The 17052-nt window shown below is 53.1% G+C and overlaps 1 protein-coding gene across 7 annotated transcripts in view; it reads right to left on the bottom strand.

The window, feature by feature from the left end:
- The window catches only part of RFX2 (regulatory factor X2), a 104256-nt gene that overhangs the window by 22743 nt on the left and 64461 nt on the right, over positions 1-17052 (bottom strand). For 4 of the 7 annotated variants that reach the window (XM_042250089.2, XM_027969791.3, XM_042250091.2 and 1 more), the window contains 8 exons: positions 12179-12253; positions 7130-7311; positions 5811-5930; positions 3606-3721; positions 2567-2685; positions 2168-2277; positions 1754-1908; positions 605-702 (listed from right to left, as the gene is read on the bottom strand). In XM_042250089.2, coding sequence (XP_042106023.1) covers positions 605-702; positions 1754-1908; positions 2168-2277; positions 2567-2685; positions 3606-3721; positions 5811-5930; positions 7130-7311; positions 12179-12253 — 975 coding nt within the window. The remainder of the gene's footprint in view (positions 1-604; positions 703-1753; positions 1909-2167; positions 2278-2566; positions 2686-3605; positions 3722-5810; positions 5931-7129; positions 7312-12178; positions 12254-17052) is intronic. The other 3 variants (XM_042250090.2, XM_027969792.3, XM_060415552.1) reach the window with 1 other exon arrangement.

The following is a 17052-nucleotide window of genomic DNA, read 5'->3' as shown; positions in this document are numbered from 1 at the left end:
GCAATGAGACTGCAAAGTCCTAACCACTGGACCCCAGGGAATTACTGAGTTATTATTTTCAACAGCTTCCCAGGCAATTCCTGTACATCCTGAAGTTTGAGACTCACTGGCCTCAGGGATCAATTCCAGGTTGAGGGTGGGACAGGCAGGCCAAATGCCCAGATCTAGCCCCACCTGTGTGAGGCTGTAGGCATGCTTGAGATAGGAATGTGATCACCCCTTCTCTACAAAGAGGCCTCGTCTCCACATTTTATAGTCTCATCTGTGGTCAAGGCTATGGCAAAAAGGGTGACCACAAAGAGATTGAATCCCCCTCCTACAGTGAGCAGAGAAATATTCAATTTATTCCAATTCAGTCCAAAAGTCTCCCAGCAAAGACACCTTTGGTCAGGCCAGCAGCTGCCAGCACCCGCCCTCCATCAGAGGCATCCCTGGCCCTTCAGGAAGGACCCCTTATCTTTAGGACACTCGGGAGCATCCTGCTTTCTCTGGAGCCCAGGGGCCCTCAGGTTCCCCCGGGACAGAGAGGAGTCCCCTCCCTTCACAGCACAAGGCGCTCCCGGGGTGACCAGTGTGGTCTGGAGGCCCAGACCCTGACCATTACCTTGGTCTGGATGACCTGCTGTGGGAAGTCGCTCATGGCGTTGGTCAACCAGCCTTCCAAGCTCTTGGCAAAGTTGCGGATGGCTTGTGTCAGGGTACCTGGGGACACAAGCCGTGGTATTAATTGTGAGGAAGGCAGCCTCCCCCGTCAGAATCAGCTCAAGTGCAAGAGATGCACATGCCGTGGGAATCACCCCCACCGAGAACAAGCAACACAGCCGAGAAGAGACTGAGAATCTGGGGCTCTTACGAGGGAGCCTCTGAGTAGGAACACTGAGTGGACCCTGACACCGGTGCCAGCCCTGCATCGCTCATCTCTGCTCATCTGTGTCTACACTGGCGGTTCTCACCCCAGCGACCCTGCCCCACATGACGTAAGACCATGTCTGGGTACATCTGTGGCTACCATGACCAGGGGGCTTCTGGCAGCCAGTGGGTAGGGGATGCTGCTCCACACCCCCCCAGTGCTGAGGGGGAGAGCCCCGGATACACACAAATATGTGTAAATGTATTCTACCGACTTCCAAATTTGAGACAGCTTGCAATAAATGAAACACATTTTTTTTTTAAACCAAAAAAAAAAAAAAATCCCAGTGTTATAAAAAGAAAGATACCCCAATTTCAAACCTTAGCACAGAGCCTCTAAAAGAACACTGCACTGAACAGTTCCCAGGAAGGCAAGGCCAAAGGACAAGGGCAATGGTTTTGCTATTTTCCTTTCACTGGCATAAAAAGCACAGGCCAGCTTATCAAAAAGACGGAGGTTCCCCAGCGCTAACAGTCACGAGCGTTTACAGAGAGGCCTTGGGGAAATGAGGCTCAGAGCCTGGCCCCCTCACTCTCACGGGGTGGGGACCCCACCCTCAGGGGCCTGGGAGCCCCCAGGGAGAGCTCCTAAGTAGGGGGCCAGCAGGCGGGCGCCTCCTAGTGGTGGGCGTGTCACCTCCTCCGGAAGCCACGGGGGCGAGTGGGGACAGGCCGCTGGGATGGTCCCCAGAGTATCAGTCGTATCAATCGGACCAGATGAGTGGGGGCGCGGTGGGGGCGGGTCAAGAAGGGGCGGGGCGGGCGCTCACTGGGCGCTCGCGGGGGGGGGGCCAGGAGGGGGTGGAGCGTTCACTGGGTGCGCTAGTCGGGGCAGGGCGCTCACTAGGCACGGGCCGCAGCACGTCCGGAATGAGGATCTCCACCAGCGCCTGGTACAGGATGTGGTCGCAGGTCCTCATCCACCGGAGGACGGGGTCGCACTTGCACAGAGACACCAGCTTGTCCTTGGGGAGGACGGCGCCTTCTGGCTCCTCATCACTGCAGGGGACAGGGGACACCAGGGCAAACGGGTCAGCCTTCGGCTCAGGGGCAGCTCTCCTGGGATAGATGAGCCGGGTAAGGCTGCTCCCCGGTGCAGGCCAGCTCCCCGTCCCGTGGTCACCCTGAGACCACAAGTGCACGAGGGTGTCTGAGCGCCAGTTCTTGGAAAGCTAGAGCATGTGTCTGGGGGTGGTCTGCAGGGTAAACCCGGGCCAGTGAAGAAAGCCACGTCTGGGGGCCGAGGGGCAGGCAGTACCTGGCGGGTAGAGAGGTGGGACCATCGCTAGAGGATTTAGAATTCCAGAAGGAGAGCCACAGCTTCTCAATGTAGTGGAACTGGAGGTTCATGACGACGTCTAAAGTGGCCTAGGAGTAAACGCACTGGTTAAACACATCCATGTGCGCAGGTGTCTGTCGTCAGAACATACTGGCAAGCAGCCGGGCTGCAGTGGGGTCTTTCCAAACCCAGAGAGAACATGAGAAGGGATGGGGTGAACAAAGGGAGAGTCCATCTGCTCCTCGGCCACAGGGAGGGAGGCTGGCGCTGTCTGCTCCCTGTCGCCCACCAGGGACACCCAGGGATACTCTGGCGCTGGCCCCATGCAGCTGAGGGAGGCGCCCACCGGAGCCCCGGGGCCGGGCTTGGGGCAGTCACCTCACAGTGCCGCCGGTAGGCCAGTTGGAGGGCCCTGACGTCATGCAGCGTGACGCTCTCCTGCAGCAGGACACTACCCAGGTCGGGCGCCGGGAACTCGGGGAAGACGTGGGACACATCTGGGGGAGGAAGGTGGGGATCAGCAGGGCTGAGGACGGCGTGCAAGAGCTGCTGCCAGGCCGGCGAGCTGGGGACGCTGGTGGGATGTGCTAATGGCCCCACCGCAGCCCCAAGGATGGAGTCCTGGCTCCCCTCTCTGCCACACCACCTTTAAGCTTTGGTTTTCTCAGATTCAGGGTGGGGACGACTTTGTCAGCTCCTGGTGATGTTAAGTACACATGCACACCACACACACACACACACACACTCACACAAAGGAGGGGAGGAGGCCTAGCACACAGCAGGCTCTCCATTCCCACCAGCAAGGGGGCAGCCGGTGGGCTGGGGTGAGAGCCTCTCCAGGAGGCCCTAACTCGGGAGGGTTCTGTTGGGGCTCAAGCATGCACTGAAGTGCACAGAGCACCCCGTGTCTTCAGGTGTGTGTGCACCTCCCGCGGCTGCCCTGGGAAGTGGGCTGAGTCAAGACGCTTTCTTTTTGCTCCGGAGCAGTGACTGTTTGGGCTGGGGAGGGACCCTCCCAGGGAAGAGGAGGGGAGAGGCCAGGCTGCCCTGTGTCGGGGCCCCCAGGAGGGGCCAGGCTGAGGGGTCAGACCCAAAGTACATCTAGTCTTCTTTCCGATGGGCATTTCATTTTATTTACTTATTTTTTTCTGATGGTCACTTTACTTCATTTTGGGGGGATTAATATCCACTAATATGGGAGGCACATGCTGATAATTCAAAAACCTCAGCAATTCCACAAAGGAGGTCTACTCGAACTTGAAAAGGTGGCAGGAAAGCTGTCTGAAGTAGCCCTTTAGATGCTGCTGGTGCTGAAACCCACCCCAGAGGTGCTGAGTGGCTCCGGAGCCTTCCCAACAGGCCCTGTGCCGGGGTGGGTGTAGGGGCGGAGGCATGGGTGGGGGTGGGGGTGGCTCACCGATGTACTGCTGGTGGTGCTGGCTCTGGGCAGCCATAGCCTGCTCGGGTGTGCTGTGCAGGCTGCTATGCGAGCCGCTCTCCCCAAGGCTGTCCGTCTTCTGGGCTGGCCGGTACCTGGCAGGGAACACATGAGCCACCATGAGGCCCCAACGGCACTCCCCAGAAGGGGCCGGAGGACTGGACAGGATTTGGTTTGGAGAGGGTGTGTAATTTTTTAAAACTTGTGGTCAAATAGAACACACAAAATTTACCATTGGGACCACTTTCAAATGCACAGCTCAGCAGCATTAAGTCCATTCACACCGCTGGGCAACCATCCCCACTATCCATCTCCAGAACTTTCGCATGTCCTCACACTGAAACGCTGTCTCCTTTAAACACTCACTCCCCATCCCCTCCCCCAGCCTCTGGCCCCGTCTACTGCCTGTCTCCGTGGATCTGACTCTAGGGACCGCCTGCGCGTGGAAAAGACAGTGTGTCCTTCTGTGTCTGGCTTCTCTTCTTGAGCATCATGTCCTCAGGGTTCATCAATGCTGTATCAGGGCTCAGAATCCCCTCCCTTTTTAGGGCTGCATACTACTCCACCATGTGATTGGACCACATTTGTTCGTCCATCATCTGTTGATGGACCCCTGGGTTGCATTTATATGTATATATTCTAATAATTCTCTCTTAGAAGACAAGTGAACTTCTTTACATAGGGTCCCAAACGTTTATATGGTCTCGAAGCAAATTCTGAGACTTTGTTTTGCCCTCAGCCAGAAAGCAGTGGACAACCTGTCTAGGCAGCAAACTGAGAAACTAACAGAGACAGGCTTCCCAGGGTAACTGTCTGGAGCCCAGATGAACAAGGGGGATCCAGCTTGAGGTAGGAGTTCCTTTCCTTGTGGGACATGGGGCCAGGCTCGCTGGGAGGCGGGAGGATGTGGCTCAGATGTGCGTGGCCCTCCTGACCGGGGGATGGGCTCCCCATGCCAACGGCACAAGCCTGTCACCGTGAAACATGCGTCTAAATTCTCCAGGTGCTCTCAGGGGCCTGAACCCCACAAAGGAAGCTGGACCCCTTTTCTGGGGAAAACCAGGAACAGGAAGGACTGCTGGTTCCGGAGAACATTCTGGACTCCCTCCCGTGACCTCCATGTAGTTGGGAGTCACTGGGACCCCTTAAGCAGCTAAAACAGGGTGTCAGCCATGCAGCTCAACGAAGGCACGAAGGTGCCAAGTGGAGGTGAGTGGGGTGCGCCCCTGCCCTGGAGCTGAGTAGACTCTGGAAAGGGGCTTGGGACACAGCGGGGCAGAGGGGTGACTGGAAGGGGCCAGGGAGGTGACATTCCAGTGGGGCCCTGAACCAGGTATTTCCAACTTGGGTGGTGAGAGGGCCATTTCTACCACCTGTTTTGAAATATAGTTTGATCCCCACCTGACCACATCTGTTCCTTCATGCCTGGTGTGTAATGACTTTCATGCACACAGACAGAGCTGAAGACACCCCATAGACAGTGTCTGCCTGCAAAGCCGGGGGTATGTGCTCTCTGTCCCTTTACAGAAAAACTGCTGATTCCTGCTTTAAAAGGCGAGTAGGTGTGTGATGCATAGAGTACATTCCCAAAAATGACCAGGGCTTTCCAGCCATCAGACCCAAAGGTCAGGAAGAAGCAGCGACTTCAGTGTACAAGCCTCTTTTTCCTGCTTCTGGGGCTGTGTTCAATGTTCTTTCTTTGTAGACAGGGAGGAAAAATGCAAGATTGTGATTCTAACTCTAGGGCACTATGCAAAGGCGAAAACAAAGGACAAAGTAAAACAGAGCAGTGGTTGCTGGAGGCTGACGGGGAGGAGCGCAACAGGAGGAGCAGCATGAGCCTTCGGGGCAGTGAAACTATTCTGTATGGTCCTATGATGGTGGATGCATCTCATTACAACTCTGTCCAAACTCACAGGATGTACACACACGGAGTGAACCCTAACGTCAGCTGGGGACCCGGTGTGACAAAGATAGATCTGTGCGGGTTCACCGACCATAACAAAGGCCGGGCATCGGAGGGGCCTGCTGGCCTCACTCCATGCCAAGCGGAAGCGAAAGGCTGATCTTCATCCACCTCCAGGATGTGGTCAATGGCCCGGAGGCCCCCTCCGTCTACTGCCCCCAGTGGAACTCACAGGCGGGCTGGCCAGTCCCCAGGCTGGCCTGAGGCAGCTCACCCACCTGGGCTTCTGATGCACCGGCTGCTGCCGCATGGCCATGTACTGCGTGTCCTCCTGCAGCCGGTTCAGGGGCGAGTCTGGCTTCAGGCGGATCCCGTAGTAATGGTACTTGGAGTTGCCCCTGGGAACCGAACATCTGGGTCAGCTCTCCCCGCAGGGGTCCTGAACCACGAGACCGGGGTCCTGAACCACGAGACCGGGGCTCTGTCCCGGCCTCCTCCCTGGGCTCTTGGGGCCCATGTTCCCTGGACCGTGTGGGGAGTGTTCACAGACCGGTCCGTGGTCAGAGAAGTTCAGGAAATTCTGTAGACTTTGCTCTCCGGGAGATTCTACCTTAGTTTATTATGGGGGAAATGATGATCAAAGGGTTTTGAACAATTTCCTTAAGGAGACAGGTCAGAAGGGACGCCTAGGAGGGAACAGACACGTGGCCTGCAGACACCCTGTTTCCCGAGCTGCCATGTCTCCCGAGCCGGAAACGTGGGCAGGTAGGTGGAATCTGCGCCCCTCCCACATGAAGTGTGAGTGGAACCAGTGCTGAGAGGCGCATAGCGGGGACTGAGCCCCCATCTTGAGGCAGCACCCAGGACCCTGGGAAGGTGGAGGCCCCGGAAGCCTTCTGGAAAGGCCCAGGGTAGTGGTGGTCATGTCCCTGAAACCAGGGCCCAGCTGCCCCTCCTCCCCCCATCCATTCATGATTTGTAAGAATCTCCTCTGTCAAGGATCCCAAGATGGCAGAGAGCTCTCCAGGATGCCAGTTTCACAAAGGCTGCAGGTGAGCCCTCCACCTACCCTGGCAGGCTGCAGGCCACAGGCCAAGGCCACGCAGGGTGGCCTCACACATGGGCCAGCCCCTGCTCTGAGCATAGCAAGGCTGTATTTTTCTAGCAGGAGGACCTGATTGCTCTTGTGGGGTAAGTTTCCTGCTCATGATAGCCGCTGGCTGCTGTCACCCAAGGGCAGCCCTCAGTGGGCCAGTCCAGGCTCAGCAAAAAGCATCAAGACACGGTGATTCCCACTCTGCTAGACAACCTGGAGGCTGCTGTTTAAAAAGTTGGTTACTATGAAAAATTTCAAATGGAGAAAGAGAGCTGAGGGGAAGCCTGTGTCCTGTCCCCAGGAGATGAGTGACCACTCCCCCTCCCCACGGGGGTTGGCCTGGCTGCTACCCATTCAGACCAAGTCCAGGTACACCTGGAGCTGTGGACATCAGGTGTGTGGAGAGGACGGTGCCTCGCCTTCTCTGAAAGCTGGGTGTCTGGATAAGGGAAGGGGGTGGGCAGGCAGGTCAGGGGCTGCCAGCCTCCCCCAGGGACCCACCTGGTGCCCAGCCGCCGCGTCCGCAGGCCCATGAACACGGAGCGGATTAGCTTCCCAAAGGAGGCGGCGTTCACCGGGTCCAGCTTGTGCTCCTGACAGTGCCGCAGGTAGTGGTTGTAGAGTGAACTTCTGGGGAGACTCACGCCCTCCGCGGTCTCGTAATTATCCAGGAGCCACTGCAGCTGGACGGAGAAAACACGCCCGATGCTGACACGGACCCACTGGGACCATCGCACGTCACAGGCTGGCCCACCTCGAACATGACCCGGAGACCCACGGCTACTGTCACCAATTCGGGGTCAAGAGACCTGGGCACACCCATGAATCAGTAGCTTCTGTTTACTCATTTATTCCCTCTATTTCTAGCCAGACTTTCAGGTTCCCTGACTTAATTTATAAAAACCTGAACGTGATGGAGACCTTAGGATATGTCTTCATCATCACTGAAAGCCCCCCAGGTCCCGCACACCAAACGTTTCCTAAACCCTTGGGGACAGAGATCATCTGATGCCAAGAGAAAGACGGACGAAGGCGAGCTCGACGGTGCATCAGCACGGTGCCCAGGGTAAGGGAACATCACCGATGTCCCTGTACTCACAACCCAGAAAGAGAAAGAGAGAGAGAGAGAGAGGAAGACAAATGGCCAAGTCTTGTGCTCAGGTTGGGGGACGGTCTACAGGCTCCATGAAGGCAGAGCCTCACCTGCCGCCTGAGCAAGCACCGCAGGGTATATGCAGGCACACTGCCGGATGCGGCGACCTGGCGTCATCCCCACCCACTGAGCATCACTCATCAGTGACACTACACGACCAGGAGGCCCAGTTTCCTCCCTACACAGCTCTGCCTCACCCACAGCAAACCCACTGCTGGCGTCCCAGCACCCTCATGCAAGCACAGTGAGAGGGTGACAGGATCACCTTTTGGTTCTGGGTGATTCTGCGCCATTTTCTCTGCCAATATTTGCATGATTTCTAAGTCAGTAGCAAATAAAGAGAATCTTTTCCAGGAAAAAGTACGTTTTTAGCCGCATTTGTGATCTGTCCAGATTGCACTCCTGTTGATGATACGGTCAAATCCCTTGTTTAATGAGGAAAGCCACAGAACCCAACATCCGCGCTGGCTCTGGGCTCCCTGGTGGCACAGGACCCCCGAACACATGTGCTCCTAACCTACAAATAGGGGGCAGGGGCTGGATGACCAGACTTGCCCACCCACCCAGCGCCTCTGTCCTTCAGGATATTTTTTCCACTCTTGGGAGCAAACGCTCCTGACTGTGGCTCCTGAGCCACCCTCACTCTGTTCATATAATTCAGCTTTGCATCTATCCATCTATCCACCCGGGGTTCCCAGGTGGCACTAGTGGTAGAAAATCTGCCTGTCAATGCAGAAGACGCAAGATTCGCCAGTTAGATCCCTGGATTGGGAAGATCCTCAGGAATAGGAAATGGCAACCCAGTTCAGTGTACTTGCCTGGAAAATTCCATGGACAGAGGAGCCTGGCGGGCTACAGTTCATGGGGTCACAAAGAGTCAGACACAACTGAAGTGACTGAGCCCACACATTTATCCACCCACCTGTCCTGGGTGGTGGGGATACAACTGTGATCAAAATAGACAAAAGCCCCCCGCCCTGTGGAAGCGCCCATTCTCATTGGAGGATCGACCCACAAAAAATAAGTAAAATGCTCAAAATGAGAGCTGGTGCTGTTATGAGTAAAATCCAGGAGAGGGAGCTGGGAGCTGGAGGGATGGGGCAGTGGGGAGGAGCTGAGGGAGTGAGTTGAGGGAAGGTGTCCCAGGCGGAGGGTACAGCGTATGCAAAGGCCCTGGGGCAGGACTGTGCCTGGTGTGTTGCAGGAACAGTGGGGAGGTCCAGGTGGCTGAAGCAGAATGAGTAAGGGGGAGAGAGGGAGAAAGGGAGGGCAGGGAGGGGATGGGGCAGGTCGTGCAGGGCCTTCTTGGCCACGGGGAGGCCTCGGGTTTTTACTCTAAAGAGGCGGGAGCCCTGGAAGTCTGTGTGCATAGGAAGGGTGGGGCCTGACCCAGGTTTTTAGCAGGACCACTCTGGCAGCTGCCATGAGAAGGGCCTGGAAGCTGAGCAATGCCTGGCTAGCAGGCCTCTGCTACAATGTCCGGGAGATTTGGGGGCTGGGGGTGGGGTGAGAGGCTGTGGCCGTGGTGGGAGGGGTGGGAGGAGTCATCCGATTCCGGGTGGTTCTGAAGGGGCACTCCTGGAGCACTGGGTGTGGCTGCAGGAAGAGGGAAGGCAAGGTAGAGCCCCCAGCAGGACCTCGCTGTCCTAGGTGAGCTGGGAAGATGGCGGGAGGCGAGGCGGGTGTGGGCTTCGGGTGGGGTTCAGGTTCCAGCCCTGAACACCTGTGTGGTACTGCTCCTCCAGGCAGGCAGGCACCTTGGATACTTGAGGATGCAGCTGAGGGGAGTGGTGAGGGGGTTTCAGAGACTCCAGAACACAGCAGTCCAACCTCAACCACCGCTGGAGGCATTTGCCACGTGACCTGGAGCAGCTTCTGGGCAGAGGACCAACCCCTAGAGTTGCCAGTTCCAGCCCAGCCCCACCCCGGACTGCAGGGCATGGCCCTGTCACGGTGCCACTACTGAAGGTTAAATCATTTTTTACGATATGTGTTTCTTGATTAAAAAAACAAAGTCATATAATCTGAATGATTCACCTAAAAGCGGGTCCTTCTCCCAGGGGAGGAATAGTAGATTATGCAGTAGGCCAAGGTCATTTCTGCAGGGACCCAAGACTGGGGCCTTCTCCAGACAGACTGGGGGACAGCAGAGGGGCAGCCCTGGGGCGTGGTGTGTGCCTGGCAAGTGTGGCTACACCCAGAGGCCGCAGACACCCTGGCGGGCTATGGTGTCTCCATCCCCAGAGCCTCCTTCTTCCAAAACAGCTGTTCTTCGTTTCCTGCCACCAAATTACTGCTCCTCCCCGTTTCAGAGATGCCTTGGGGCCCACTTTCTCTCTCGGGGGTTCCCACACCAAGCCAGAAGGTCCCTTCAACCCACACACCCCCCTTGTCCAAGCCCCCAGGGCAGTCTGGGGAGCTCAGGTGACCCTGATGTCGGAATGGGTCTGGAAGCACAGGCCAGCCTTCTCGGGGCCCGGGCATCTCACTGCCCCGCACCAGGCTCGTCTGCTCGGGCATGGGGACTGCGGTCGGTGGCGCCCTTGTCAACTGTCTCCAGTGAGCATGGCCGGGGAGGACCACGAAAGGCTCTCCGTGCAGGACACACAGCCGCCGGTCTCCAGGCCACACCTCAGCTCTCTCCTGGTTCTCCCGGCCCAGACAAGCTCCTGGCGGTTTTCCACCAGTGAGCGCGCGGGGTCACTCTTTCCAGAGACCTCATTCCTCTTCTCTTTGAGTCGCCATGCCCCAGATCCTACTTCTCAAGCTCCCGATGGAAGAAAAGACTCAACAAGCCAGCAAGCAGAAAACGGACACAGAGAGGTTCTTCCTGCTCGCAGTTGAAACTCAGGAACGGATGCTAGTCTGGGGGAAGGAGCCAAGGCAAGCCCACCTTCCAGAGAGAAGTGTCAGAAAGTCAGAGGCAGCCCTGCGGCCAGAGACAGGGCGTCTGCGTTTCGCAGAGACATTGTAAATTTCCCGGGGCCACGCCCACCCAGCCTTCCTCACGCCTCTCCGCGCGCTGGGCGTCGCACGCGGTGCCGCTGCTGCGCTGTCCGCTCCAGAGCTGAAGAGCCCTGGTCCCAGAGCAGAGAATGTGTCCTGACGACTTTCTACTCTCTGCTTGGAGTCTAAGGCTGCTTTTCCTCTGGCGTTCAGCTTGGGGGCGGCAGCTTCTGGCCACGCCTGTGCCCTGCCCCTCCACAAACCCAGAAGGTCTGGATCTTTCCCTAGTGGGTGGGGCTTCTGCCTCTCCCCACCCCCCCCCCCCCCCCCCCCCACCCCCCGCCCCGGCCTGAACAGTATCCTTTGAACTTAAGCCAGTATGAAAGTGGGGCTCGGTCACATTTGGGGTCGGGGTTGACTAATGGGGATTTCTTCTCTTTGATGTTTTAATTCTCCAAGGAACGTCCAATCCCAAGCCAAGTGCCTGAGAAAAGATGCCCAAAGCCCGTTCTGACTGCTGCCACTTGTCCGTCCTTCAGAATGCTGAACCAATCTCCAGTGAAGTTAAAGCTGAATTCAGAGCGTTTAGGTAAAGGGAACAGGGAGGAGCTTGGGGGAGACTGGCGCTTTCCCTCCTCAGCTGTCCCTGGCAGCTGCGCCTCTGGGCTGTCACCCGCCCCTGCCCCCGTCCTGCCCAGAAAAGCCAATGGGAGGCAAGACCGTTTTCGCCATCCTGGCCTGGAACCTGTGATTACAGTGTCCCCAACAGAGAAGGGTCTTATGCAGCTAAAATCAGTAGGATTTAGTTGATTTACCCTTTCTCAAATTACCTTTTTTTTTTGGCCACACTGTGTTAGATCTATTTCCCTGACGAGGGATTGAACCCATGATGCACTGGGAGTCTGCAGTCTTAGCCACTGGACAGCCAGGGAAGTCCTTCCAATTACCAATTTGTTTTGTTTTGTTTTGTTTTTTTCCCAAAGAGCTAATCACAGAATTAGCCAAGAACCTTTATGGCAGCCCCCATAAAATCCGGTATCATTCTTTGCTGGTGGCTTGAGCATGAATTTATTACAATGCTATCCTCTGCCAGGCCTGGTGGGCAGGATGTTAGGTACACTAAGCAGTTTAATCCCTGTCCCACCAGGAGAGGGATTCTCCTCTCACAAAGGGAGAGTCTATCTTGATTTCCTTTTGCTGTAGAAGGATATTCTTGCTGAACTCTAGGTTGGCTTCCCCCTTCCCCTTTTTGGCACTTTAAAGGTGTCAACTCATTGTTTTCTTTCTTTTTTTTTTTTTGGGCCTCACGGCACAGCTTGCCAGATCTCAGTTCTGGGATCAGGGATTGAACCTGTGGTCATGGCCACCAGGGAACGCCCTGTTTGATTTTAAAAATGCCTATGTAGGTAACAGGCAGAGCAGGGCAGACCAGCAGGTCGACGCACACTTACATGGCTGTTGAGTAAACCGCTTTTGTGAGAGGTGATCCCTTCGCTTTTTTGGAGGTTTTCAATCGCCATTTCAAGCTAAAGAAAATGTGCGCAGAAACAAAACAAAACGGGGAAAAAAAAAAAAAAAGGAAATCAGATAGTTAGCATCAGCCAAGATTTGTTTGTATTAATATCCAAACAAAGATCCGCGTGCTTATGGAACAGAAACCAGGCTGGACACAGGCAGGGGATGGGTTAGGTGAGGAATGGATTGTGAGGGGGTAGTGAAGCCTTGGCCCGGAGTGTTACTTCATCACATGCAAAGGTGCCCAGAGCCCATCAGACAACAGCAGCAGGTGGGGTCCTCCCGTCTACACGGGCCGGTCTACATGGGTAGCCAAATTTTAACGAGTTTGCATGTGAGCACGCACAACAGGAGGACTTAGTGGCTGTGTAAGTTCAAGTTTAAGCGAAGTCAGCATAATAACCGCCTGCTGCTCCCCACACTCGTCAAGTGCGCTGGGAGACTCAGAGGATCACTGACGGTGGGGACCGTTTGTGGCGCTGGTTTACAGGTCAGCCTGTCATGCTGCAATCCCCAGGGTCTCCTGGCTGCAGGCTTTGGGAGAACACCAAGAGGCCACGACCCCAGCCCTGCCATCAGGGGGCACAGGTTCCTGGGGTCACAGAGGTGGGACCGACTGGCGGGGAGTCATGTGCAGCTTACAAGGGGGGGCCTTCCTGGGAGAGGGCTTCTGAAATAGAATCTCAGGCCTCTCAGAGGTGTGGGCTGAGGGGCCACAGCAGGTCTGTGCAAAGGAAGAGACACCTGGTCATGTGTGGCAACCCCATCTGAGCCCAACTGTTTTTTAAATTTATTTTTTATTTTAATTTTGGTTGCACTGGGTCTTTGTCGCTGTGAGCAGGCTTTCTCTAGTTACGGAGAGCAGGGGCTACTCTCTAATTGTGGTATACAGGCTTGGTTGCCGCGAGGCATATGGGATCTTCCTGGACCAGGGATTGAACCACTGTCCCCTGCCTTGCAAGGTAGACTTTTAATCATTGGACCACCAGGGAAGCCCCTGAGCCCAACTCTTTCATGGAAAATGCAAACATGAGCTCTGCTGGAAGAAATGACCCTTCAGGACCCAGGGGAGGCAAAGACCACAGAGATGCTTCTGTAAAAAGCAGGCCCAGCGCATTCAGAAAGTCCAGGTGGACCAGTTCCTGGAGCCGTGTTCAGGAACCAGGGGCTTCCGCTTCACCCACCACCTCTTCTGACCATGGCTGAGAATGTCCATTCTCACCACTGCTATTTGACATTGTACTGGAAGTTCTAGCCAGGGCCATAGAAATAAAAGGAAATCGGAAATAAAAGGCATCCGCATGGAAGAGGAAGAAGCAAAACCACCTCTGTTTTCAGACAGCATGATCTTAAATATGGAAAATTCTGAAGGAGCCACAGAAAAAACTATCAGCACCAGAGCTGCAAGATACAAGATGCATATACAAAAATCAATTATTTTAAGCAATGAACGATATGAAAATGAAATGAGGAAAACAGTCCTATTTGAAACAGTATCAAAGAGAATAAAATACCTAGAATATGTTTCACCAAGGAGGTGAAATAATTGTACACTGAAAAAGCTATGAAATGTTTCAAGAACTTAAAGACGATCAGAACAAATAAAGACATCCTATGTTCATGGACTGGAAGACTTACTATTAAGAGGGTAATCCTCTCCTAACTGATCTATAGGCGCAATGCAATCTCTATCAAAATTCTCTACACAGCTTCCAGATGCCTTCTCAAAAGGATAAGTTGATCTTAAAATTCATATGGCATTGCAGGGGACCCCAAGTGTCAAAACAGTCTTGAAAAAGAAGTACCAAGTTGGAAGACTCACAAGTCCTCATTTCAAAATTGATTACAAAGTCAGTAACCAAAGTAGTGCAGTACCAGAACAGGACAGACACAGAGAACAATGGGATGGAATTGAGAGTCCAGAAATAAACCCTTGCATCCAGGGTCAATTGATTTTCAACAAGGGTGTTCAGACCAGTCAATAGAGAAAGAAGACACTTTTCAACAAATGGTGGTGGGATAAATAGATAGCCTCGTGCAAAAGAATGAAGAGGGACCCTCGATTCACAGCATATACGAAAATCAGTTCAAAATGGCTCAAAGGACTCCATGTAAGAGCTAAAACAACAAAACCCTTAGAGGAAAACCTGAAGTAATCATGTAAAATAAGGTTATTTCCATGACTTTGGATTTGGGAATTGATTCTTAGATATGACACCAAAAGTAAAATTTAAAAGTAAAAACTTTTAAAAAGATAAATTGGATTTCATCAAAATTAAAAACTTTTGTACATCAAAGAACACTATCAAGACAGTGAAAAGACAACCCACGGAATGGAGGAACATATTTGCAAATCATCTGTCTAATCAGGGCCTATATCCAGAATATTATAAAGAACTCTCACAACTCAAAAACAAAATGACAAGATGACCTAGTTAGAAAATGGGCAAAAGTCTAGAATAGATATGTCTCTAATGAGCACATTAAAAAGATGCTCAACATCAACAGTCATTAGGGAAATACAAACCAAACCACAATGAGGTACTACTTTATACCCACGAGGATGGTTAGTAAAAGAAATAAGAAAAATATTAATGACAAGTGTTGGCAAGGATGGGGAGGAATTGGGAACCCTTGTCCATTGCTGGTGGGAATGCAAAATGGTTCAGCCACTGTGGTAGACATTTGGTTAAGCCACATGACCCAGCAATGCCATTCAGTTCAGTTCAGTTCAGTCGCTCAGTCGTGTCCGACCCTTTGCGACCCCATGAATCGCAGCAATGCCATTAGACCCAAGATAACTGAAAACAAGTGTTCTAATAAAAACTTGTCCATAGTAGTGTTATTCATAATGACAAGAAAGCAGAAAAATGAAATGTCAGGCACCGATGAATGGATAAACAAGACATGGTCCACACACGCCACAGAATATTATTCATGCCCCCAGAGGAGTGAGGCGCTGACACGTTACAACGCAGACGAGCCTTGAAAACATGATGCTCAGTGCAAGAAGCCAGACACAGAAGGCCACATGGGAGGGCTTCACATGTGAGGGCTTCACGTGTGAGGGCTTCCGTTTGTCCAGAACAGGTGAATCCATGGAGACAGAAGGCAGATCAGTTTAGTTGCCAGGGGCTGGGGGAGGAAGGAATGGGGTGGGGGTGGGGGGTGACTCCTAACTGGTGCAGGTTGCTGAGAATGTTCTGGAACTCGATAGGGTAATGGTTACACAACATTGTAAAAATGTACCAAATGCCACTGGTTTGTACCCTTTTACATAATTAAAATGGGGCATTTTTATGTTCTGTGAAATTTACCCCAATAAAAACTATATAATTAAAAAAACCTTTAGTCTCACTTGCAATTTGAATGAATCTTTTTACTCACATGCCTTTGTTAACACTGTGCACCGGTCACTTGGAAAATATTGGTTCACCAAATTTGCAGATCTTCCAAATACTGACACATTTCATCAAACAATATCAAAAACATCCAGTCATTTCAGCAAGATACCAGTTTTCCAAAATTCAATTTTTTTATAGAACATATTGGCAATAAAATCTGTCAGTTGTTTCCCTGGATGTGTCAGGCTCACAGACGTTCATTTTTGAGAAAATGCGGGCAAGATCTGCAAGTCTGAATAATCATAATTTGTCTGTCATCCTTTCAAGGAAAAACAGCATTTCATGTGTTCATAGACTGCAGCCTGCCAGGCTCCACTGTCCATGGGGATTCTCCAGGCAAGAATGCTGGAGTGGGTTGCCATGTGCTACCCCTGGAGATCTTCCCAACCTGGGGATTGAACCCAGGTCTCCCACACTGAAGGCAGATTCTTTACCGAATGGGCCACCAGAGCTCCTCTCTAGTTGTGGTTCGAGGGCTTCTCATTTCAGTGGCTTTTCCTACTGCAGAGCACAGGCTCTAAGGTGCACAGGCTTCAGCAGTTTCGACTTGTGGGCTCTAGAGTGCAGGCTCAGAAAGCAGTTGTGGCACACAGGCATGTGGCATCTTCCCAGACCAGGGATTGAATCTGTGTCCCCTGCATTGGCAGGTCGATTCTTAACCACTGGACCATCTGGGAAGCCCATGAAAACAATTTAGATCGCATGGAGCACCTGAGAGGGTGCCAGACATACGTAAGACTGACTGCGAAAAGGCGTGGAGTTCTGAGTATTGTGGAAAAGAATACAAATGAACATTTGCTGTGTAAGGCCATCCTCAAACCCCTCTAGCTAGTAAACAGGGTCTGAACAAGCCCACTGATATTATACACTAAATTAACTTGATTCACAGTGGAACCTCCCAAGGTGTTCACTGCATTTTAAAATTAAGACATCTGGGACACTTCTGAAGGTCGTGAAGTTCAAGAAAACATCCCTCCTTCCCCAAGTTCCGATGGAGAGGTTGGTGCCCTGGAGTTAGGACGGAAGGCACAGCGCAGTGCATCCAGCAGAGGGCGCTGCGGTGCCACCTCCCAGTCCCGAGCAGCACCCAACCAGCTAGCATCCTTGGAAAAGGAGAGTCGGGGCAGGGAGTCGGGGTGCAGGGGTTAGTGGGGGGAGGGTGGGGGGGGTGAGTGAGAGGGGAGGCTTGCTTACAAACCTGGCCCAGGGATTCTCACTGCACAAGTACAAAAGGCTTGCTCAGTCCTCTCAGGGGCTGGAAAAGTTAGTGTTTAAAGTGGAAATTAATTTTATACTCCACTGGAGTTTAATTCTTATTGTTAATTTTTTTTTTAAATCAAAGTGGTACCTGCACATGTCCAACATGTAAGGAAGAGCCAAAGATGGACATAGAGGTGCCCCATTTC

Source organism: Ovis aries, chromosome 5 (assembly GCF_016772045.2).
Source record: "Ovis aries strain OAR_USU_Benz2616 breed Rambouillet chromosome 5, ARS-UI_Ramb_v3.0, whole genome shotgun sequence".
Classification (NCBI taxonomy): domain Eukaryota; kingdom Metazoa; phylum Chordata; class Mammalia; order Artiodactyla; family Bovidae; genus Ovis; species Ovis aries.
This window is presented reverse-complemented; position numbering and strand designations above follow the sequence as displayed.